The 24350-nt window shown below is 37.7% G+C and overlaps 1 protein-coding gene and 1 long non-coding RNA gene across 9 annotated transcripts in view; one reads left to right on the forward strand and one right to left on the reverse strand.

The window, feature by feature from the left end:
• The first annotated feature begins 1106 nt into the window (after positions 1–1106).
• Positions 1107–24350, forward strand: part of LOC137862074 (uncharacterized) — a 29378-nt gene continuing 6134 nt past the window's right edge. The window contains exons 1-2 of the long non-coding RNA XR_011100047.1: positions 1107–1202; positions 11369–11511. This is a non-coding gene — a long non-coding RNA (uncharacterized lncRNA). The remainder of the gene's footprint in view (positions 1203–11368; positions 11512–24350) is intronic.
• The window catches only part of CDH11 (cadherin 11), a 362024-nt gene continuing 358972 nt past the window's right edge, over positions 21299–24350 (reverse strand). For all 8 annotated transcript variants that reach the window (XM_068693719.1, XM_068693728.1, XM_068693726.1 and 5 more), the window contains one exon: positions 21299–24205. In XM_068693719.1, coding sequence (XP_068549820.1) covers positions 23709–24205 — 497 coding nt within the window. In that variant the 3' untranslated portion in view covers positions 21299–23708. The remainder of the gene's footprint in view (positions 24206–24350) is intronic.

Here is a 24350-nt window from a genome sequence, read left to right on the forward strand (position 1 = left end):
GGATCCTTTGGCTCTGGAAGCCTGAGTAAGAGATTTTAAGGAGAAGAGATTAAAGAAAAATATCTTAGATATTCTGTGAAGATTAGGGTTTCATCGTGCATCTTTGCATTATAGTTATCAGATAAATTAGTCTAATTTTAATCTCCAAAATATAAGGAATAGATCAGTTTACAATAATATGAAATCAAATCAATCACCTGTTATTCCTATATTGAGCTTTGTTGAGAATGAATATCCCTGATGTGCTCAGAAATTACTAGTAATCCAAATACAGTTTTGGCAACGTAATCCCTTGTGTAGATGTTCTTTTTTGAAGAAAGGGTGTCTTTGGAAAGGTTGAAACTCCATTCCTTCCATAAAACAATGCCATTCAGACTAAGGTTTTACTATAGAGAATGCAAGAGAATATTAGCTATGCATTAATATTAAGACCTTGTATTACTGGGAGGGGGGGAAAAAGACTGTAAATCAGTCTGCATCTAAAGTCTTCAGCTTCTTTTTCTGCCTAAACATCTGTCTGCTTTATAACATTTGAATACTAAGAAGATTATCTTGGCTGATGATCCAGCCATAGTGCTGTTAAACACCTCTTTTCTGCTTTTCTTGCCAAGTTCCTCCTTTGTTTCTTTCCCTCTCAATTTAGAACACAAGTTGCTCTTACAGGCTTCAGCCTTTCATCAGAAATTATTAATGCCAGCTCAAGATACCCATCTATTCCAGTTATTAAAATTTTCTGAATGTAAATAAACACAAAATATTTTTAAAGAGCGTTGGTAGGTTTTGGCCTAATAAATAAATTTATGATAAAGCTTTCACTCAAAAACACAATGTGTAAATGTGTGTCTGATTTATAGAAACATAGAATAATTTAGACAGGCTCCCATTATTTTTTCTCTGCAGATGTAAAATAGCTAAATGTGAAGAATCATCAAAGTTTTAAATTTATTACATAGAAGTCAAAGAAAGCTGGGTTAAAAGGGATACTACAGTAATAGTCCACAAAAGAATCATTACAGAAGACTTCATGCAGTTGGGAGAAATTATCGGATGTTAATTACAATGGTGTTCCTCAAAAAAAAAAAATTATAATTGATGCATTCTTTGTTTTAATATGCAGGGTTTGCCATTTGAAGACTTTCATATGGAATGGGAATGTTGCTTGATATATGCCAGTAACTCCAGTGAGAAGCACAATATTAAAGGTATATTAAGTTGAACATAACTGTCAACACAGCATATTTGTTAAGAAAGTGGTATCACAAAGAATTGTGTTGGATAATAAAGGAAAGAAGAAAAATTCTATATGTGTATGTACACGTGTGAGGTATATATGCATATTTACATAAGGAATTGTGATCATGGAAAAAGACAGGTCTTCCTTGGACCTTTACTTCCTATAATAGTTGATACTTCTTAGCCTTAAACAAGCCTTCCCATCGTAATCAAAATGTTATGATAAAAATTCACATTTATAGGAAAATGGAAATAACTGTTCATCTTTGTTCCTGTTGATAATGCATTTAGAATATTAAGTCTTAAGTAAACTGTGGCACCCCTTCCCACCTCTGCCTTTGATTTTGTTTTGCTTGTATGGCTAATGAATCATTGGAAACATTAGTTAAAACATAGGAACTTTATCTCTCTGATTTAAGAAGCTGTGAATAGCAGCTTGGAATACTCTAGTATGCTTATCATCACTTACTAGAATGCATTGGCTTCTAAAAAGACTATTTTCAGCAGTTTTTCATGACCTGACCTACTGTTCACCTCAAGTATTTAGGTACTTAATATCTGTAATGAAAAAGAGGGTATTTTATAAAACAATTAATTACGATACAGTTTTCTGATCCAGCATTTTCACACACCTTTGGAGTTTTACATTATATCATAACAATTTATGCATTTAGAAAATTAAAGCATAATTGAAAATTATAGTGTGTAAAAGCGGTTCTGATTAACATAATGTACAGGCATGTAATAGGAATGTTAAAGACATAAGAAAGAAGAGAAAGTATTTTAAGCCTCTGAAGTTTAACGTGTCTCTATCCAGAACGCTAACCATCAATAATCCAGTAATTTGTGGGAATGCTGAAAATGTTTACAAAATTGTCTCCTCGTTATCTGCCACAGAGAACACTGATCATTTCATTTGGATCTAGTCTTGTTCTAATAGTCTATCTTTGATTATGTAGACACATTTATTTTTAAATGGTGTATTTTTTATATATTTTTTAAATTACTTGAAAATTTTAAATGAAAAATTGGTCCTTAAAGTAAAAACTAGTAGATTCAGAATGGTCTTGATGAAATTAATCCTTTGAAAAGTGAATGCATGCTCAATTTTAAATGAGTCTGATATTCTTAAGTATACTACAGTTTCTACTTTTTTGTGGCAAATTTAATATTTGACTTGGTCTGACTCAAACAAAAGGATAATTTATCATGGAGTAAGTTATCACTTTATCCTTTTTTTTTGTTTGTTTGTTTTCATGAGGGATATGTCTAGTACAGTTCCACTAAATAATGCAGAAGAGAACATTGCTAGAAAAATCTGAGGTATTGGTTTGGTTTGGATTTTATGGAGGTAAACAGAAATATTGGTGGGATGAATCTCTGATATTTGTCCATGAAAGACTTTGTATAAGATATTCATAACCACTTTTAAATGTCAGTATCATAAATATTCATCTCCTGTTCCTTCAAATAAAAGCATTTTCAAGAAAAACCTTGAGAGGGTGAGGCCTTAGCAAGAGTTAACACGTCTCTCAAGCTATTCTGAGCTATGTAACTTTAAAAAAAAAAAGACTAAATATGGAACTAATACTAAAAAATATGGACTAATACTAAAAAAAGAGTAAATATGAAACTTTTATGTTCCCATGAAGAGCAAACTGGGCCTACTCTCCTTGTTACAATATTGTTATGTTTACCATGCTGTCTATCTTTCTATATGAAAAACAGACTTCTCCAGTGGAATGCTGAAGTTAAAAGATAAGCTCACCATAGTAAGAAAAACACAGATAATGCTCCACTTTACTTGTCATGATTTAAGCTGATCCTACCATTTGCTGTTCCTTAAAAGATACTGACTTCACAACGAGTTCTTGTTGATGCCAGATGGGTAGATCTTTCCCCATAGAAAAACAGGCACTGGAACTTCTGCCAAAATAATGTCTGGAATGCTGGAAAAGGGGAGCCCTACAGTAACTGGGTATGAAAACGATCAGGCACTGCAGGGCTGTAGGACATGGAGAACTCACTCAGAACTGCAAAACTACTTCTTGGCTATGAAGAAAGACTGTTAAATTATTTTATAAACAGATCAAATTTTGTGGAGGGAATTGTAATTTGAATCAAAATAGAAGATAGCGTGCTATGTTCAAAGCAATGATGAGCTTAGCTGAGGAAGCCTGAGTTTATGGCTTTCTTTTCCTCATCATCAGAGATCCCAGAAGGTCCTGGGATGTTGTGATGTCTCAGTTCAAACTCTGGTGTTTTGTTTCCTGGGTTCACTTAGTGACAGATCAAGGAAGTGTGAGCAAGAAAATTAATGGTACTTACGGAAGCAACTAGTTTATACATTTGATATCTCACATCTAAATTCATAATTCTAAGTGAAACTAGCCTTTCAGAACAGTTGCCTAGAACATTTATGTAGGGCATAGACTTCATGCTGGCCTGCAGAGAAGAAAATTCTTACATTCAGTAGTGTTTCTTTGTTTGGCTTATGTAGATCACGTAGCTAAATGCTTTGTATTTTTAGCTGATGAGAAAATACTTTCTCAGTACAATGTGGGTTAGAAAAATCTATTCTATCAGGAAAAAAGGGTTATGATGACCCATTAAGGAAACTGCTTAAACCCAGCAGTTTCATTTAAATACGTCTTGTTTCTTTAGTTTGTTAATCCCAAACAAGCCCTAGACATTTCTGAACTATGCAACTAATCCTGAGAAAGCTCACGCATGCAAATTGTTGCTTAGAATGGGAATAAAAGATTATGCTGTCAGGTTTTATATCTAGGACATGTAGGACTTCACTTTTTAAATTATAGAAATGTCACTACTCTTCTGCAGTAATGAAGCATACTTTAACCTTGCATAAGTACTGCTTTACTATCATTAAGGTAAATAGAATGAATAATAATAGTGTTATTTGGCCTGGATAAGATGGAAGGCAGGATCTGTAGAAAATGCAGTGCATAAAAACTGAAACTGGCTTGCTTGTTTAAAAACTCTTCAAATGTGTTAGCATCCCAAATGCCATGAAGATCTCATGGGATTTTTTTTAAAAGGTATGAGTCTAAATCTTTCTCCAGCACGTTGCACATCCACATGAGTAGAGGCTGCCTACTGATGGAAGAGAGCAGGATTGATTTGCTGCTAGAGGTTTCTTTCTCCATTTCTTCTTTCTCTCTATATATAGGTCTCCCAGCCACAAGCTACCAGACGTGGTGGGTACTTACATTCCTTGGGGGAAGAGGAGGAGAGAGTGAGATCATAGGCCTAGATGATATGGTCATAGTAAATTATTCATTATAGTGGTATATATATATATATATATATATATGGAATCTGCCTTAAGTGGTACTTCAGCATCATGAAACATGGCAAGTTGTTTCCCTGTTTCTAATAGTCAAATAGACAAAAAGCTTGAGACATCTTGTTTCTTTATTTCACCTTTTTTGTGTTTATACCCCTTTTTTAACTTCATGAACGTGCACCTTATATGAAACAAAAGCAATGTTTTCATATGACAAAGCAATGAAGATGGCATTTACAGCAGGACAGAACTACTTGTCCAAACCCTATGTAAAAAGCATCTTGCATGACATTATCCCTCTCATATAGATTTAAAATATGTATTTCAAAACTTTCCCAGGATCCTAACCCATAAATATTTAATTCTGAGTATTATCATCAATCAGATTAGACAATCTATGAAAGATATTGGTGGTAAAAGCTTCTTGTGCATTTTGCTCTAGACCTCCAAAAGCACTCCAGGTTCACAGAGAGCTTCTAAGGAGCTGATGGCAGAGGGGGGCCGCTGATTAATGGCTCCCTGGGACGCTCTGACACCTCTGCCTGGATCAGAGAGATAAGAGACAGCCAGAGTCTGCCAGAGAGCTGTGCTTTATACAAGTGAGGCAAAGGTTAGCAACACTGACGAATTCCTTCAAGAAACGTGAGATACACAGCTTCCTCTGGGGCAGGATAATGGCCTGCAAAGGGGAGTAATAGAGTGAAGGATCATTTTGTAGTACTCAAGAAAAAAAACAAGAGACAAGACAGAAGATGTTAAAGGGTTAGAATAAAAGCAATAATAAGAATTAATAGCGAAATGAACCTTAAGTTATGTCAAGCTTCTTCTTTTTTTTTTTCCTTTTTTTTTTTTTCTTTTTTAGTATAGTTTAATTTATCATCTGTAACCGAGAGCTTTTGTCAAGAGGGTCTTGTTTATTCATTCTTTCACATCATACTTTGCCATGCTAAACAAAGTGCATTTCTCCGTGGTAGGAGGACTAACACCAATAAACCTAACAGTACTGTCCATACTTAGTTAAAATAATTTTCACACTATAGTGGTGCAAGGAAAATTCAGACGGATTGGCTAAAGGGATATTTGGTTATTTGTGATAATTGGTACAAAACATATATGGTAGAAAGGCAGTTTCCATAGCCCAAGAATATTGCTAGTAGTTCTTACGTGTAAAATACAGTGGGACACAGGAACTTGTAATGGTCAGTAATCTACTTACCCTTTTGGAAGTGTCCAAAATCACATGCTTCACAAGAAAATGGAAAAAAATATTACAGGTTAATTTCTCCCCAGTCTGTGCTTGAATTCATGGTACAAAACAAATAAATAAGCAGTCTTCTTGTAGTCAGTTTCCACTTGAAGTTATTGGAATATTTTTACTTGAGTAAAATGTCATCACACAGGTTGCATTCCTGACCAAGCAGAGAGCCTTGTTATTTACAGATCTAACTATTGGTAAATGCCGTGCATAGAAATAAAGGTGGCTTTAAACTTTGCAAATGTCGTTTGGAAAAAAAAAAAAAGGCATAAGACAGCCTTGGGAGAATTCTGTAAACAGGGTTTGATCCAGAGAACCTGGGAATCATTGGAGGGAAAAAAAAATAAATTGGCTTTAATGAGCTTTAACTTCGTTTTCCAAGTAGTAAATTTTGACACATTTGGGATTAGTTTGCATTAGCACAAATGAGCCAGGAGCACAATTCTTTGGAATGGGAATTATTTGAAAATGATTGCAAACTGACATCACTGAGTGAGCTTCAGTACTCCCTTTTCAGTGGCAAAGGCAAGGGGTGAAGGACCATCAGTGCATGACTTGTTCGGAGCACGAACATCACAGCATCTCCTAGATGTGGGTGGGCACAGCCTGGAAATAGTTACCAGAAGCTCCTGACTCCATGGGTGCTCTGTTAACACAGTGTGCAAACAGTTTCTGCTGGTGGCCTTGGAGAGCTGCAGGTGGAAAAGACCAAATGTCAGATATATACCCCTTAGCACAGGGGTATGTACAAAAGTAAAAATCACTTATGGGAGCTCAAGAAAAAGTGTTTATTTGGACCAAGAATGAGGATTTAGAAAAAATCCTCAAAGAGCTTTTATAGGAAGAGACACTTAGAGACGTGTTTTGAGACTATAAGAATATATCTTTCGGTTATGTCAAGTGCATTACCCATGAGATCACACATAACCCACATGTGTTGTGCTCAATTTCAAAATGCAATGGGAGAGCAACAAAAAATAAACTTGGAGAACAAGACAGTTTTACCCGGAGTTGGTCTTTCAACATAAATTGTGGATTAGTAAATACCAATTCAGAGACAAATCTTTGTTGCTTGAAGCAACAAAAATAAAAACATTGCATTCTTTCGCTAACAGAAAATTAATTTTTTTATTTAACACTATTGTCACTAACATAAACAAAATGTGGCACAACTGCAAAGAATTGTAGTTCATGTTGCACTAGCTTTCTTTGCTACAATGGCTCTGAGAAGCATCACTGTAATCAGCTATTCCAAAAGCACAAGATTTTAAAGAGGTATTTAAGACAAGGGTTTTTTTTTTTGGTTTTTGGTTTTGTGTTGTTTTGTTTTGTTTGGCAAATGAGTATGAATTTTGCTGCTTATTTAAAAACAAAACCAACAAAAACCAAAAAGCTAGATGGCTTGCACCAGTGAAAGGCACCGCCTACAGCCTGAGAAATAACGCTTGTAATTCTTTAAGTTTTGAGACACAGACCTAGAAGATGTTGACCATCCCTTTCTTACAGCCCTATGCCTTTAATGTCAAGGTTGTTACAACTGCAAAGCAAATCTGTGAGAAGAGTTTCGCGAGTTTAAAACTCTTAAAAGTACAGTCTCACTAGGGAGAGAGGTTTGGAAATAAAGGGATAAGCTAATTATTTATAATTAGGTCAGACTGGGTAGGCTGATTGCCATAATTAACACTGCCTAATGACTGTCCTCAGGGATTTTTACTTGGATACACCAGGTGAAATCTGGTAAGAACGGATATCTATTCTGCTCTGCCAGCGCGAGAGCACTTGGAGCTCCGACTGAGGCAGCCGGGACAGCAGGGACGTGCGTGGGAGGCTCGGAGCGTGGCGGGCTCAGCGCCGTGCGGGCTGGGAGCTGCAGGGAAATGTAGGTTAGTGTGCTGGAAGGCTGCGCAGGCCGCATTACGGCGAGCGCTCCCGGGAGGGAAGTGTGTGTGTGGGCTGGGGAAACACTCCCGAGGTAGCGGTGAGGGAGCTGGGTGATGCTTATAAGTAGTTAGAGATCTGTGCATCAAAGCTGCAGCATTCTTAATCAGAAAAGAATCTCCGGAAAATAGGGAAGGCGGATTCATGTGGCTCAGGTACCTACGGGGACTTCTTGCAGATTGTTAACCAGAGGTACACAGACTGTGCACGTAAATATTTCACATAGCAATCATGAGTCATGATGACTTCCCCTCCTATAGCGTCTTGCACCATTAGCACAGACAAGGCCCTGTGGGATCCCATGCTGAGTCTACTAGAGGTGGTGCCTGACTGCACAGCAGTCTCCTACAGCTCAGTGTTCTCCTGCCCTTGTCTCCCTGAAGGAACATTTTCTTCCTTCAGCCTAGTTGCTCTCTCTGACCTTAGTCTTCTCTACAACATATATAAAATGAAGCTGAATGACAGCCAAGTGAGTGGGTGCAAGAAATAACTCACAGCCATTGAAAAGAACTGGAGACCAGGATACTCAGTAGGTCTCTGAGAAAGAACAACATGCACATCTGGCACAAGCAAAAGTCCTGCCGTGGCCCTCACGCACCTTTCCACCTGGGTGTTCGAGATTTCCGCCTACAGCCACGCCTTGGCCTTTGCAAGCAACACCATGACAACAGTCCTCATTGGTATGGCGGGGAATGCTAGCTCAAAGGCCTTGTTGACCAAAGGGTAGCTGCCTGATGAGGAGTAGAAGATGTAAAAACCACTGACACAAACCATTTAGTAGACAGTAGGAGACAATGGCAGTGCCTCCATAGTGAAAGGGATGGAGTGGGCTGATTGGTGTTTCCCACCATTTAATACCACATATAGCTTAATAAAATATGCTTTTTCGGCTCCACAGACCTAAAGCTCAAATACTTTGAAGACTTCCAGGTCTTTCATAGTATTCAGTGCTATGGACAGGACAAATATACACAACAGTTTTTCTCTGATTTAAGCAATATCAATGCCTCTCTACTGCATCTTTGGAAATCTGACTGTGGTTTTCAATGTCAAAGTTACAGTGGTTGTCTGAGGTAACAAAATGGTGTGGCTGAAAGATCTGCAAGACTCACAACCAACCTGATGCAGAACCAAAAGGCTAGAACTTTGTTAAAAATGCAGGCACTTGACACTGATGTGCATTTTCAAATCACATATTGCTTTCATTGAAATATTCATGCCCAAGAAAAACTAACACAAAACTTTATAAATATCAAAACATTTCATGTTGACAGGTCTTAAACACATCTCTGTTTTTGATTTGCATTAGTTTTCATTTGGAAGTTTCTCTCAAGTTTATGTAAACTTTCCCTCTGAACCACACAAAAGACTCCTTAAAATACTGAAATGCAAAATGAAGTGTTCATTTCAGATCAAAGTAAATGCTCAGATTTCCTGTTAAGCTCCCAATCCATTCCTATTCCCTCCAAACTGTCTAAAAACATTGTTCTGATAAATTTGCCTTTTTTTTTTTTTTTTCCAATTCCAAAAAGAACCAGTCAACCAATTATTTCTGAGGTGATTTGAACAGTGAGCCAATGCAGCCCGCTGTCATGGTGCTGTGGTTAGATATGGGCATCTAAGACAAGAACAACTTTTTTAAATGTTGTCCATACCACATCCTTTGCAGCTCCGGTTAGGCACTCAGAAGGGCTTTTTGTCCTTGTCGCTCTGATGGTTGCTCGCCCCATGTTACTGCCAGTGTCTCAGCCATACATTTTTCAAAGCCCCATGGGACCGGTCTCAATTAGTCCCTTTTTGCCTTCTGCCTGTGTTAAACATTCCTGTTCCTGTTTCCTTCTTCCAAGGGAGGACTGTTGGGGCATAGAATTTTAATTACTGTGCTAGAGATGATGTTACCATTGACCCAATGGAAAACAATACAGTGTTGTCTTACCATTACAGAGCGTTTTAAAGAGGACCATTGTAACTGTGATTCACAGGTACAGCTGTCAGCCTGGAAATCCCACGCTGACACCAAGGGGTATGTAGCAGCCACTGGAGAAACTATGAACTAAATGAATGAGTTCTATTGAAACTGGTGCTAAAAGAAAAGACTCATGCACTCTTAACCGGCACAAGATTGTTCATTATAAAAAAATAGTACCTCCACATTTTAAACTAATGATGACTTTTAGGCATGGTGTAATTATAGCACCAGTGGGAACCCATATGTCACTGAGTGCTCAAATGTAAAGGTTGTTCCTACAAAATGAAGCCATATATTCCCATTAATTGAAGCAGTTGATTTCCAGTTACACAATATTAGTTTTAATGGTGAGACTATTAGAAAGACTATGAATTTCTTTTTGCTATTGATCTGTAGTGTTAAGGTGGCACACTTTTAACTGACCAAATTTGGTGAGAGGGTAACATTCATGCCAGCAGAGTTATATATATGGGTGACTCTTAGAGTTGCCATCCGTAAGTTAACATTAGAATAACCTTGATGGAATGGTAGTTTTGTCCTGTCAGCACAGCCTGCGCAGCTAGAGGATAAAGGATTAGCAAAAGAAATTTTGATGAGGGTATTTACTACTAATGACTGACTTCAGAATTGCCTTTTATCTACAGCTTTTCAAAGAACTTTCCATTCATTAAGCCTTTGCAGAATTGGTAAAAGATACAGAAATGCAGATATCTTTGTGCTAAAACAGGCAGTATTACTTTGACAGTGAAGGGCAGCAGTATACACTAAACATTATGTAAAATTGGAATTGCACAATTTTACAGTGATGCTATCTCTTTGTTAATTAGAGAGTTTGACCAGGACAGGGGAACAGTCCTTCTTCTAAGAAAAATGATGTAGAATAATCAGGAAATAGTGCTCAGGGCTTCTGTTTTATATTATAGCAGAAAGACAGATGCAATTTATGCAGTGATATAAAAAAATTAAATAAAGTTAAGAACACAAATGACACCTGTTTTCTTATTGTAATGAAATCTGATTCCCAAAGTGCCAACCCCAAGAGATAAAAAACAGTGAGTCAGGCCTTCTGAAGTGATGAGCTGAAAACACTGAGATTTTAAAAAATAATAAATGTTGGGCCTTTTTTTTTTAAGCATTTTGTCAGATTTCCGTTCCTCTGCAACCAAAAGGAATAGAAATCGGAGAGGTGGGGGGGGGGGGAGAGAAAAAAATAATAACAAGCTGCATCTATTGAGATGTCCAGTCTAGCAACAGGCTGGAGAAATGGATATTTGAAGATCGTTACGATGGGGTGATGGTAAAGCAATGCGCTGTTTTTGGTATTACTCTTTCTTTTTAAAACTACAGTAGTTACTACTATTTAAATAATTAGCTAAGATTTAGTGTTTAAATTTCTGGTTGCTCAAAGTGCCATAGAGCTCAACAGTTGCTATAGTAGCAATGTTTAAAGGATATCAATACAATTAGTAAGTCCTACAAAAACACGTAATTTAATAGCATATAACTGAAGGCTGCCAAAATATACAGTAATCTGTTGGAAATCCAAAGTTATATGCACATGTGTCAGTGTGAGTCAATGATATGTACATTAAAAAGAAGTAGAAACATTTTTGCTTGGAAATTCATCGTGCAACAAGCCTCACAGTATCTCTGAATATTTTTAAAGGGTAAGATGTAAAAGACAACAGACAGGATCACTTTCAGAATCAGACATGAACTGGTCAAAGGGATACAGGATTTTCGTTTTGCATCTGTGAGAGCACATCCCTGCAGTGATCAGAAGATTCAGTAAGAATGGGCGTCATCACAGTGAGTAAAACATTGCATCTAATTTGGGCAGCTTCCAGAAAATTTTGTTATTTAGTTCATTTTCTTATTGCTTTATCATTTCAGCTCATTAAACCAGCCAGAAATTAAATGAATGTCAAAAAAAAAAAAAATCTGCCACTTAAAAGGCACAGAAGGTTGGATGAGCACAAGAGATGGTACAAGGAGACTGGGGGGTGAACAGCGGGCACGCACTGGAAGACTTTTAGCAGCTCCCCCAGAACTACCCCAGTGGTTTCTAGAAGGAACCTATGGAAATCTGTTCTTTCATTTTGGGTGGGTGTGAAAACCCCTACTAATTTAGTGTAATGGCCTAGCCATGTCAATAATTGTTATAATAAGGTTGTAATAAGAACATAAATGAAGTCTGTTCTAGGTAACATTGCTTGGCAGTGCATAGGAGGTCTTTTTTGTTGTTTCACGGCGCTGTAAAGCTGTAAATTTGTTGATTAAGGAATCACTCTTTAAACAAGAACATGCACTCTTGCTCCCTGGTAGCGTGCGGCAAGCTAGATTTCAGTTTGCAGTGGTCATGCTGGTTAAAATATTTCCATTCTGCAGTGTTAATCTATTCTTTAATAGCCTGGCTCTGGCCATTGAAATTCACTGTAGGATTTTTTTCCACACAGTTTGATTCACAGCATTTTCAATTATTTAGATAGGAAACAAACAAACAAGCAAACAAAAAATTGCTTAGTTCCACAAGAAGTAGGAAACTTTAAAATAGGTTCACGGAGCACAGCTTCGCTTAAAAGGAGAATCTTGGGAAATGCTTTGAAAAAAGGGCACTTCAGATTTAGGGTTCTTTTGAAGCCTGTACTAGGCACCAACACAACAACTTTGAAGTCTCTTAAATGCTTCCTTTATATGCTATTGGCACACAGCTCAGTTAAAACACTCAGCTAATTTTTAATCAGAGATATGAAAAAGCATATAATAAGCATGCGGATTTCTCTTATAAGGCTTGTTGGCTATGGAAGTGCTGCTGAAATGGGCAGCTACATTTCTATCACTTAATGTGACTGTCGTAACCGCATGGCCACAAATGGTGTGGGTCTTCAGCAGAGAGCTGACATCTCTATAGAACATCTGTTAAGAGAATAATGTATTTCTACAAACCTCCTCCCCAGAAAGTAAGAATAAAACGGTATCACAAAGCAATTCCATTATTTTATCTTTACTGACAGAAGAATAAAAAAAAAAAAAAAAAGAAGGAAGTTTAAAAAATGTTTCCAGCAAAACTAGTTCCAGTGTTTTGGTCAGTAGAGGGAAAACAAATACTCAGACAACTGGAAATTGACTAAGTGGACATGAGGAAAACATGATTGTAACTAATTTACTTTGTGTGTGACACCTATTGTCACTGTTCCCTGACTTCTGAAACTGAGCAATGCAGATTTGTAAAATGTCTGTGATTTCTTGACATGAGAAAACTTGCTTAAACTCCTTTAAAATAAACAGAAATGTTATTGTGTTGAATAATACTGAGCCCACTCCCATCCTGTTTTAACTCTCATTGTAGCCAACTCTGTGCTCACAGTCATCTGTGGGGGCTGATGCAGAGTCTGGGCAGGGTATGGGGAGGAGGGGTGTATTTGTTGCCCAGACTCTTTAAAGAATTTAGCTGCCAAGTACTAACAGGTCTTTTCTAAGCATCTGCAAACTGAGACTTTTTTTTTCCCCCTCTGAAGCTTATATGTTTTCTACATTTGGATGGGTTTTCTCAGGGAGAGCTAAGTGTAAATCAGTGACGACATGGTTATCCTCCTGCCAGGTTCCACATCCCTGCTCCAAATCATAGCCATGCTGAAACTTCATAACAAAAGCTGTTGTCAGTATTCTTTTAATCTTGGCTCTGAATTTTCACTGAAACTTTTCAACTCTGCTCCTTTGAAAACTTAATGTTTTTGAAAGCATTAACCCAGGGGAAAAAAAAAAAAAAAAAGAATGTGTGTGTGTTTGTTTCGGAGGTGGATATCACAGTGTGTAGTTGTGGTGCTGTCTACAGTGTTATTTCGTTAGGACAGTTCAACAGGGTTTTCAAAGGTGTCTTACGCCAATGCAAATGTTTGAAAAATAATTAAACTACTAAATCTTTTTTTAAAAATGCCTATTTATTGTGTAAGCTTTTGACATATGGACTTAAATATCAGTATCAAAGTCCTCTATTTCACCTATCTCATTACAGAAGTATATGTGACAGTTATAAGAATATAAGGGTTATGTAAAATTGCATCCACTATTTATGTATTATTGTATCCAACACATATGTCCTTTCCATATGGGATGTTCTCACTGTACAGAACATGGTCGGTTCCAAGTATAACTCAACAGAAGCATTCAACCTTTGATTTTAAAACTGTTATCATCTCCACTTCAACAACCCACGTTGAAAGGAAATTCCAGATTGTGGGGGGGAAATGGCTGCCAATCTGAATAAGGAGGAACATCGTCAGATGGCAGGGAAGTATTTGTACTAGTTGTATTAACAGAAGCAGTGACCTTTACACACTCCAAAACAAGCCATATGGGCCTTGGATCACAGCAACCGTTTGTCAAGCAAAACTCCTGAATCATTTCAAGCAGTGTTCAAACACATAAGAAGCCTGAACACAAAATGCTCTTCTAAAATGTATTTCTGAAAGAGGGAGTTGCACCAGATTTTTAGGTAACAGCCATTTAAACCTTCAAATCCTAGGACAAATTTTTTGGCATAAATGTTGGCCCATCCATTGTTTGGGATGGAAAGCAGATGGGCTGCATTTTAGAGTTGCAGGAAGACTCCAAATTCAATTCTGTGGCTTGCTCTTAGGAGAGTTAATGAAAGTTGAATAATATGTACTGGCAGCCCCTAAAACCTTCTGTGTTTTCCTTTTTCTTTTCTTTGGCAGGATGAGACTATTCTGCATTAAATTTGCATATGGCCATCTTTTCCCCTAGCATATCTGTAGTGATTCTTCTGGCCTTTTTGTTGATCAGTGTGGTCCCTAAACTCCACAGACTTTTCCCTCATTGCTCAGGCAATCTCAATGCTCCTTAAACCTCCTACAAGCAAACCAGGAGGACCTGCAGAAGTGAGCAATGATTTAGTATTTAGCCTGTTAATTCATCAAACAGGTGAGTGTGATATTACGCTCCTCCATGACAACAGTGATCTTTAACTGAAACAAATTAAATCTGTACCGTAAATTTTCTTAATGGAAAGTAATACACTGAGTGCTGGATGCTGGTGGCAAAGGTATTAATGGAGTACACAGGGTGGCAAGCAGAATACATTTTAAATGTAAACTGAAGAAGAGCAAGAAAGAAAATAGCATTTTTCAGGAAAATAAATAAAAATTTAGAGAGAGAGAGGCCAAATTGTGCATCTTTCTAGTTGAGTAGCATGAATAAAGAGTGTGTGTGTGTGTGTGGGGGGGTGTCTCTGTGTGTGTTGGGGGTGAGACGTATGCAGAACTGCCTGGAGATCTCAAAGAGCTGAGGTGTTCATTTGTCAGAAAGTCCAGTCTAATAACACAACTCAAACAATAAAGTCTTCTGAGTTTAAATAATTTCAGGGTTCAAAAATGACAGACAATGACTAATACTGTTGTTTCTGAGAAAGATATAGAAACTCTTTGGCAGATAAATAACTGAATTTGGCCCACTAAGTTCAACAATCTTTTACCTGCTGGACACCCCACTTCAATGCTATTCAGCTGCGAATGAGAAAGCTTTCATGATCTGAGCGCTTAAAGGATGTATGATGCTTTATAGTAGTGCTCTGCTCTGCCCCCCCCCACTGCTGTGACATCGGAGGCGTGTTAACCAACAGGGCAGACCTGACCACAACACAACTGGAAAGGAGCCTGGCAGAGAGCCAAGGAACATTTTCTGGGGGTCCGTCACTATTTCTAAAGATGAGTAGGATTATGAGAGAAAGGGATTCTAAAAGCTGCAAGGTTATATTTGAAGTCAGCAATGGTCTAGATCCTTCAAAATATCACACTGCCAGGTCTCCTGAATGGGGGCCTTCAATCTGCTGCACCTCAGAACAGCTGTTTGGTTTTTTTTTTTCAATAGCACAGCTGATGCAAATAGCACAGGTAATACAAAGCAAACCTTTTCCCCACTTTGCCTTGTCTCCCATGCCTGTGCTTTGGTGTCGGGTCTCTGTCATGGCAAAGTGGTGGCTGGAGAATGGAGACCAAGGAGAGCATTGAGAACTGAGCCCCTTTTGTACCTTCATTCATGCTCAGATTAGCTTCATTGTCTTGTAGGCTTCTTTTTCACTTCATATATCACTGCATACCAATCAGCCACAAAATGGTCTGAATCTTTTTTTCCTCCTGCTCTTCGCTGTAACACCTTTCAAGACAAATAGTGAAGTAGGGGTTCCCTGCTACCTTGGCTTCAGCACCTCTTTTGCTGCCTCTCCTTTACGTGCATGCTGCCTTCATAGAAATGCTTCTCATCTACTTCTTGACTCCCAGAACTGAAACGAGGCCTGGGGATTGGGGGGTGTTGTGTTTTTTTTCGATGCAGTTGGTCACAGCACATTGCTAATGCGGCAGCTCCAGCTCTGCCCTTGGCACAGCCACACTGCCCCAAGATGGTGCTGCCCGAAGCATCCGTCCCACGTGGGTGCCCTGTGCCAGGGGGAGCCCTGAATCGCTCATCCGTCAGTGAATATTGCAGTTTGTGATGCCCAGGAATATCTCATAAATTTTGCCCTTAGACTCTGCAGCCAACACAAATTGGTAGCAAAGAATGATAAAGCCTGAGGCTTATGAGGAAGGTCACAAGAAAGGACATACTCTGGGCTATAGGAGACAGATTATTACAGTAACCTTCTTGCTGCCAAATAAACAGAACAGCTGACTGTTGCTGAAATTTGGTTCACCTTTTGTACGTGCAATGGGAAGGGGCCACTTCTGCAATGAATCGCTGTCATGTTGCTTCATGCACTGAGCTGGGAGGGTTAGTTTAGGTTCTGAACTTCATAGGTGCACTGGGAGTCTAATGCTCTTTTATTAGTCCAACTCCGTATTGACCTCTATGTGAAAAAAAGCAGGGACTTTCACATTACCTCATAATCCACCAAGGGCAAATAAACATTCAGAAATTCTAGCCTTTCTTTTTCCCAAGTCTCATTAAAACTGTGGTCTCTGTTATTATCATGCAGACATTTTGCACTAGTTTTTTTATTACAGTCGAGTACAGATGCCCTCTTTATTCTGAAGCACTGTTAATAGCAAAGATTGCTTGCAAAAGTTTCTGACTATCTGCTATGGCTGAGAGCAGTTTACCAGCAATAGTCTCCTTGGAATATGCAGGGTTATGCACAGCTTTTAATTCTTTAAAGAGTTTGGTGATAAGTAGCTTGTTTATACTGTGATCTCACTTGAAAAGCAGCCAGAAGAATTCTGACTGTGCTCATCCACTTCTTTCACCACGGAGCAGCTGGTCCTGAATCACAAACATGAGACAGGTAATGCAAAAGCAATGCCACATATTTATTAGACTTACCCTGTTAGTACCTGGAGGTTTTACTATGCACCATTAATCACATCAAAAAATGCCTCATATGTGATCTCTAGGTGCTGGTGTGCACATGTGTTCAGGAAGATGGCTTCTGACCTTGTGTCTCTGCACTTGGATCAAGTTTGATTTTGCAAGTGTGATCGGAAAGGCGAAGGGGGGAACAAGATAGAAATACATCATCTGTTTTGATCTACGTGTTAGAGTAGCTCAATAGTAGGTGCTGACCTGGCTGGCAATTTACAGTATCTCTCAATACAATGAATTCCTGTGGCTTTCTTCTTGCTTTTTCAAAATGTTTTAAAGCAAGTACTGTGGCTTTATTTATTTCCCTCTTCTATTTTTTCCTCCTTACTACAGTTGCATATTGTTACTTACATGAATGAAACATGCAATCAGTTCTCTTTGGGTGGCCATGACAAAGAAATATGCCATTTTATCAGTTCTTAGTGAGATGCTTAGGTGTTATTGGAGGAATTTTTCTCCACGAAAGGAGTTTTACATGACACCGGGCACTTCAGAGTAGAGTCTGCAGTGCAGTAGCAGTATGTGTAGGCACATAAAATGCTCATATTCTTTCATTTAACGATGTTCCAACACAGTGTGAGATATTAGCTTCCAGTAGTGTGGGAGCACTTAGATTACAGTAGTGTTACCTCATTATACTTACTATTATGAGTGCTACCATTTATTCACAGTAGTAAACATTGTCCTAAATAGTAAGCATATACAAGATCTAGGCTTTAGAAAATAATACCACAATTATGAGCACTGAACAATTTTGAGAAATTGTGTTTAGTGAAAAACGTTTGCTGGCTCATTGTGTAAAGCCACAGAAATAGGCAGTGCTCGGTTGACAGAAACATTTCCCTTTGAACTGTATTTTTTTCCACATAAAATTCAGAAAGAAATTAAATGTCCGAAATTAAATATGACTCATTAGTGACCAAAGCTGCAGAACCTAGGGCAGTCAGCCATTCTGTCTTTACCTCTTCTGAGACTGTTAGCAAGGGTGATTGATAGATGGTTGGATGCTGATGGTTTTTGAAGTGTAGAGTTCTGCTAAATCTGTGAACAAGATATGTCAAATTTCTAGTAATTTTTAAGAGATTTTTGCCAGTCCCCCCAAATGGCTACACTCTTTCTTTCGCTGTTCCACTACACTGGGGCCACAGAACATGAAAGAGAGAAAACTATGTTGTATGACTTTTTATAGTTAAATGCATCCACATTTCCATTTTAGAAAACAAAGAACATAAACAACAGTTTTGCTTATATGTCTGGATAATGTGCAACAGCTCCATAATCAATAATAGAAAATGTTACTGAAAGGCGCAATAGACCTCAAAGAGATAATGTGAATCGGCCATTAACAGTAAGTCATTATAGAACTTATTAAGTGAAGCCTTGGGGCTGTCATAGAGCCTAAAGGTTGACATAAATTTTTCATACACATTGAACTTTGCTAAATGTGCTTGCATTTGATTAATGATGACTTTTTTCAGTACGCTAATAAGAAGGAAAATACAAGCTTGGGCGGCAACAGGGAGAGCAGCCACCTGGAAGGAAGGCTGTCGTCTGCAGTAGGGGGGGCAGAGGGGCTTCTAAAGCCATCCTGCCAAGTACAACGGAGTTTATTACTCCCTGAAAAATTGTTCCTTAGTCGTCGTTCCCCCCCCCCCCCCCCCCCGATAGGGCACTCAGCACAGCACGGGGACATAGACAGCTTTGCAGTAGAGGAAGAGAATGTTTCATGGCTCTAAAGTAAACCCAACCCCAGCCCCATTAGAACCTACGTGTACCTCAAAGAACAGTACAGCAGCACTTCATATCTAAAAAGAAGCTCAGTGAGGTGACTGCAAGGCCTACTAGAGCAGTGAGTTAAGGAGTCATGGAATAACATGAAGTTTGGAAAAGAAGCCACAAACAGTAACAACAAAAGAAGGCCTTCACTTGCAGAAAGGCCTGAGCAACAGCATGTGGATTTGGTCAGTTGAAATAAATATGTTTTTTGCTTGTTGAGCACCCCATAATCAAAGCCTAACAAACACCTCTAGACAAGAGGGCTAGGATTTTATTCAGAACTACAAAAGATGTTTTTCAAATGACAATGAATCTCACTTGAGAGGAGGTCCCAGTTGGTTAAAATTGTTCTTGTGACTTCAGTGTTCAATCACACCAGCTCAAACAGTCAAGGATTTTAAACAGCTTTTCCTATCAAATACTGAGATTAATGATATTAAATAATGGCAGGCTTGGGCACTACTAGAGCCTGTTGTGCTCTACAAGCTGCACAAAAGTCTACAAATCATCTCCCAGAGCAGGCCCAGAAGCCATTTTGTTCCCTGTGTCAGACTAAGACACCAAGAAGTCCAGCACTGTTGGCTGTTACATGGCCTTTGAGCTGGATCGCCACCAGGAGCCTGGGCACACAATAGAGGTGGCAGGTTTGAAAATCTGCTGAGCAGCCACATATCAGACATTTGAATGAGTTAGGTACAAAATATGTTCTATTCCATTGCCAGCCAGGCTTAAATCAAATTGTCTCAGGTAGTTCCTTGTTTGATTTGAAGCTGAACTCTGTGGTACTTGAATTTTTCCAGGTGGGGCTAGGCTGAACTGGTCAATCCTCCGTCTCAGCCCAAATTAATGAAGATAGTAGCAAAGCTGCAGAGAGCTAACTCTAGATATCTAACTAATGTTATCAAGCTCACTTATTTCCTTACACAAGCTATTTATTTATTTATTTATTTATTAATACGGAATGTGATTCTGATGCTGACTGTTCATCTCTGACTACTGTACCTCTGTACTTCAGTCACTCACCACAGTGGAAAACTACACAGGGTCTGATTTTTATTTTATTTTTAGATTATTTCTTAAGATTTATTTTTATATTTTTATTTGCTACAGTTTTCAACAAAAAACACATAATTTTGAGAATTCTGATGGAATAAGGACATAAGACATAAAAAAATTCCAGGCTTTTGGGACCCAGAAAACTAAGGCTGCCTTTTTGTGAGCCTGATTTAAATTCCCATTCTTCAGTTTTCCTGTAGGCTTACTGGCAGCAATGTGTAAGATTCAGCATTCTATTTTGTCAGTCAACAGAGTGGAATAAAGAAACATGTAAGTTATTTAAAAGCTTTTCTCATCTGTGGTCATATCAGTTTCTGAGGCATGATTTTGCACAAGATCATGTAAATGTTGGTGGCAAGCTTGTACCCCTTGACATGGTATCAAAAGCTGCTTGACATATTGGCAAGAACATGACAGAGGCAATCTAAAAAACCCCAAACAAACCCTCCTCTCCCATATCAGTGTAGGTTTTGAGAGTTCCCTTAGCAACCAGCACTGAACCTGCATACCTAATTGCTTCTTGCTAGTGATGAAATTGTGTACATTTGTACTGTGGATATATGAGAGATAGGGGACGCATCAGCCTTGCTCAGATGCAAGTTTTCCTGGTGACAAGCAGCTAGAAAAGGAGGGGACTGTTTTTGCCAATGGGAGCACATACATCTACATAATGTACTCCATTCACAAAATAAACATTACTCTTGGTTAACATCTTGATGTCTGTAACTGATGGAATCAGAAGGAATTTTGTTGTTCCCCCTACTCTTCCATCTCAAAATGATGATCCTTAAGCAGGATGTCTGAGAGGGAAAATATGGCCAAAACATTATCTGCAGTTGCTAGTGTCCCTTAACTTACCTGCTGCACAGTTGTGCTGATCCTCCTATTAATTACTGTTTGCCTTCAAACCCATTGGAGTTACAGTGAATCTCTCTGTGGCCTTCCATGGATGTGAGGCTCAGTCCTTCCCTGAGCTCAGGCAGACAGTGAGAGAGATTACCTTAAAGTAGCTCCTGCAAGTAAATCCCTTCCCAGGTCGCTCAGATCCTTGGGAGCACTGCTGCAAACTACAGCCCCAGCCTACAGTCTTCTCTAATTTCTGTTGGGGACTAACCCAGCACTGCTGTGCTGGGCTGCTTTTTGCACTCAAATTATAAGCCTGAGACTCCAGCAACCACTGCTGTGAAGTTTAACACAAATAAATGCCCTGTCGTTCTGCCAAAACACACTGTTCATTGGGGTACTGCAGATGATACGTAATGAGTATAATTCCCAGCATTTCAGAGGTAGTGTTGGCTGAGATTAGCAAGACTAACTTAATAAAGCACTATCATAATTGCATATTCACTGGGAAAGGGAAAAATAATCAAATGAAAAAGGACAAAACCAGCAGGGAAAGAAAATTTATTTCCAAGCATCTACGAGAGTGCTACAAACAATAGAGACTAAAACTCAAAGCATTTAAAACTATTAAAAATGTAGTTGACAATGTCCTTCTTAAAAATCAAACATAAAAATGTAGAAAATGCAGTTATTAATTCTAAAACTTGCTCAATAGTGAAACAAAACCAGATAGCATCAATGAGGATGGAGTCCTACAAATGACTTTTTTTTTTTTTAACTTTATTTCGATTTGTTAATTTGTAAATTGATACTCATTTCATTTTTTAATGTTTATTTAAATTTATAATGGAGAAATGTGCAAATCTAGCAAAATATTCTTTGGATTATAAACAGAGAAAAAATCAACAACCAAAGAAATTTGAACCGAGTTAATAATAAACTATAGAATTATATAGAATGCATACAGCTATAATAAAGTGAAATATTACAATAAACATTGTAGAGCAAATCTGCTGATTTAGCAAACTTTGCCTTATAAAACATAGGGATATAATGGGACAAGTGAATATGTTATGATTATAGAGCTGAAACATCATTCATAATTTTAATGAATTAAATTTTAATCTAACTACACATATGGGGGTCTTCAGAAAAGCAATACACCAACAAATCAGATTTCCTCTCAGATCAAGCAGTTTGGTACTTGACTGCAAATGAAGGACAGGGTCTGTAAAATGAACAGTAGAAAAATGTATATCGCTTCTATTTATTGCCTCTTCCCATATTGCAGCTGCTGATCTCTGACCCTAAACAGCAAACTATATTAAATTTAGCACAACTACAGCTGTACACAATGCTGAAAATGTTGATGCACGGAACATATTCCAATCCCTTGCTCATTCTGAACTAATATAAAAAAAAGTTATAGATCATTTTTCGATTAAAAACATACATTACAAAGAACAACTCTGAAAGCACTCTGTATTTCTGTCATCACAAAATAAAATGTCTTCCTATCAGTGGACGATGCTATTCTAATGCAGTAAACAAAAACAAAAAAATCAAAATAAAAGTAAGTGCCAGAATCTTAATTAATACTCAGGTAAGGTAATTGTCAGGTAGAACAGTCTTTAGGGAAATTATAGCTAAATTGGGTCAGATTTAAGTCTCTAAAACCCGCGGAAGCTTAGCACAGATATGGAAATCACAAGCCTGGAGTAAACTGTAAACACAGAGTGCTCCTGTCCACTTATAAAGTCATTTCTGAAACCTCTGGAATTCCTAAGATATAAGATAAATGCATATTACATGGGACATATTTAAAAGTATTACACTTAATTTAATCCAGAAAACACAGTCATATTATATGAAGATTATTACTGTGTTCTGGGAGCAGCCACAAGCTGTAGATAGAGAGGGTACAAAATGTTCACCAGACGTTACATTTTTTTTTAATCTAAAAAACATTTGTAAAATGTACTTGATTTTTAAATAATCACTTAACAAGGCAACAAACCAACTACAAACATATAATAAATAAGGCTATTAAAAGGTCACAACTGTAGTAAATTAGTCAGAACTATAAATGGGACATTAGAAACACTATGTTTTTCCTTATATGCTTAATAACCAGAACAAGAATTAAAAAAGAATCAGTTTATTTCAAAGTCTGCTTCTTATATTGAAGCACATATTAAAGCAACAGTACAATGTTCATAAAATATAAGTGTGATGCTGTAACATTTCTTACATGTCAGAATACTGATATTTGTATGTATACTAAAATAAGAATTTTAAAATTGTACAAATAGATACATTAAAAATGACATAGAAATAGGGCGCCTCCCACTGCAACAAGACAGAGTTTTTATATCTGGCACGTATTAGTTCAAGATGAAAGTATAAGCAAAAAGATTTACAAGAATCAGCAGTAACAAGTTTGATGCTCAAGAGACATAATAATTGTACATTGTACTGTACATACATCATATGGGTTTAAGCTGGCTGAATATTATATATTTCAAGTTTAAAAATGCACTACCATATAGAGTGTCCATAGTTTAAGGCGAAATTACAGCTCAGAACTGTTATCTTTTCTAATTTGTGGAAGCTTCTTTGACATAAAAGATTTAGATGTTCATAACACATAAAAGATTTCCCTTATTTGTAGGTTCACTTTTAGCATTTTCCTTCATTTAAATATTTTGTATTTCTTAAGTGGGTTTTTTTCCTCTAGTGAAGTTGGCAGCCAACTTCTGTATTTGCCTTTTGCAGGAAAAGGTACTTCACAGTATTTACCACTTTTATGTCCTTTTTTATCAAAGGAATCCTTTCTGTCAAACTTACATGTTTAAATGAGACTTTTCTTGATTTTTAAAAAAATACCTGCTTAAATTTCTTCTGGATTCTTCAGAACATCGGACACAGTTCTTAAGGCCAAATCTTAAACTTTATTGTTAAGAATCATCATCAAAAGTGTCTTTGGAGCCATACAAGTCTGCAAGTTTCTTAAATCGAGGTCCCCAGTTTTGTAGATAGTCGTAGTCCAAATCAGAATCTGTTGTCGCTGACTCTAACGAGCTAAGTGAACCAGCCACTGAGCCTCTTCCTTCATAGCCGTAGATCTGAATAGAGTCATACGGAGGAGCAGTTGGATCATTATCAGCTTCTTGTATTCTTGTGTTGATGAAATCATCAACATCAACACTATTGGGAGCTGGTCGAAGCCCTGGTCTTGGCATATACTGATACTCAGGTTTTATGTCTTTACGAGGAATAAATCCATTGATGCCATCAGGGTTCTGCAAAGTAGCTATGTCAAAAGCTTCAGTATCTTCTTCTCCTCCACCTTCATCATCATAAGTAATAATGTTCTCCCGGACATCTTCTTCTTCAAAAACAATCAGAGGTTCTTTTTTCTGCCTTTTCAGTGTTACAAACAACACTACAATGACTATAGGGGGAAAAAAAAAAAAAAAAAAAAAAAAAAAAAAGCAAGTTAGCCTGTACCTCAAACAGTAGCTGCTTTATAAATAAGATTATTGCCTTCACTGAAATCTCAGCTTTTAAGCAGCTGTTCAGCATGTATTTTTGCTAAC

This window comes from Anas acuta, chromosome 10, assembly GCF_963932015.1.
Source record: "Anas acuta chromosome 10, bAnaAcu1.1, whole genome shotgun sequence".
Classification (NCBI taxonomy): Eukaryota; Metazoa; Chordata; class Aves; order Anseriformes; family Anatidae; genus Anas; species Anas acuta.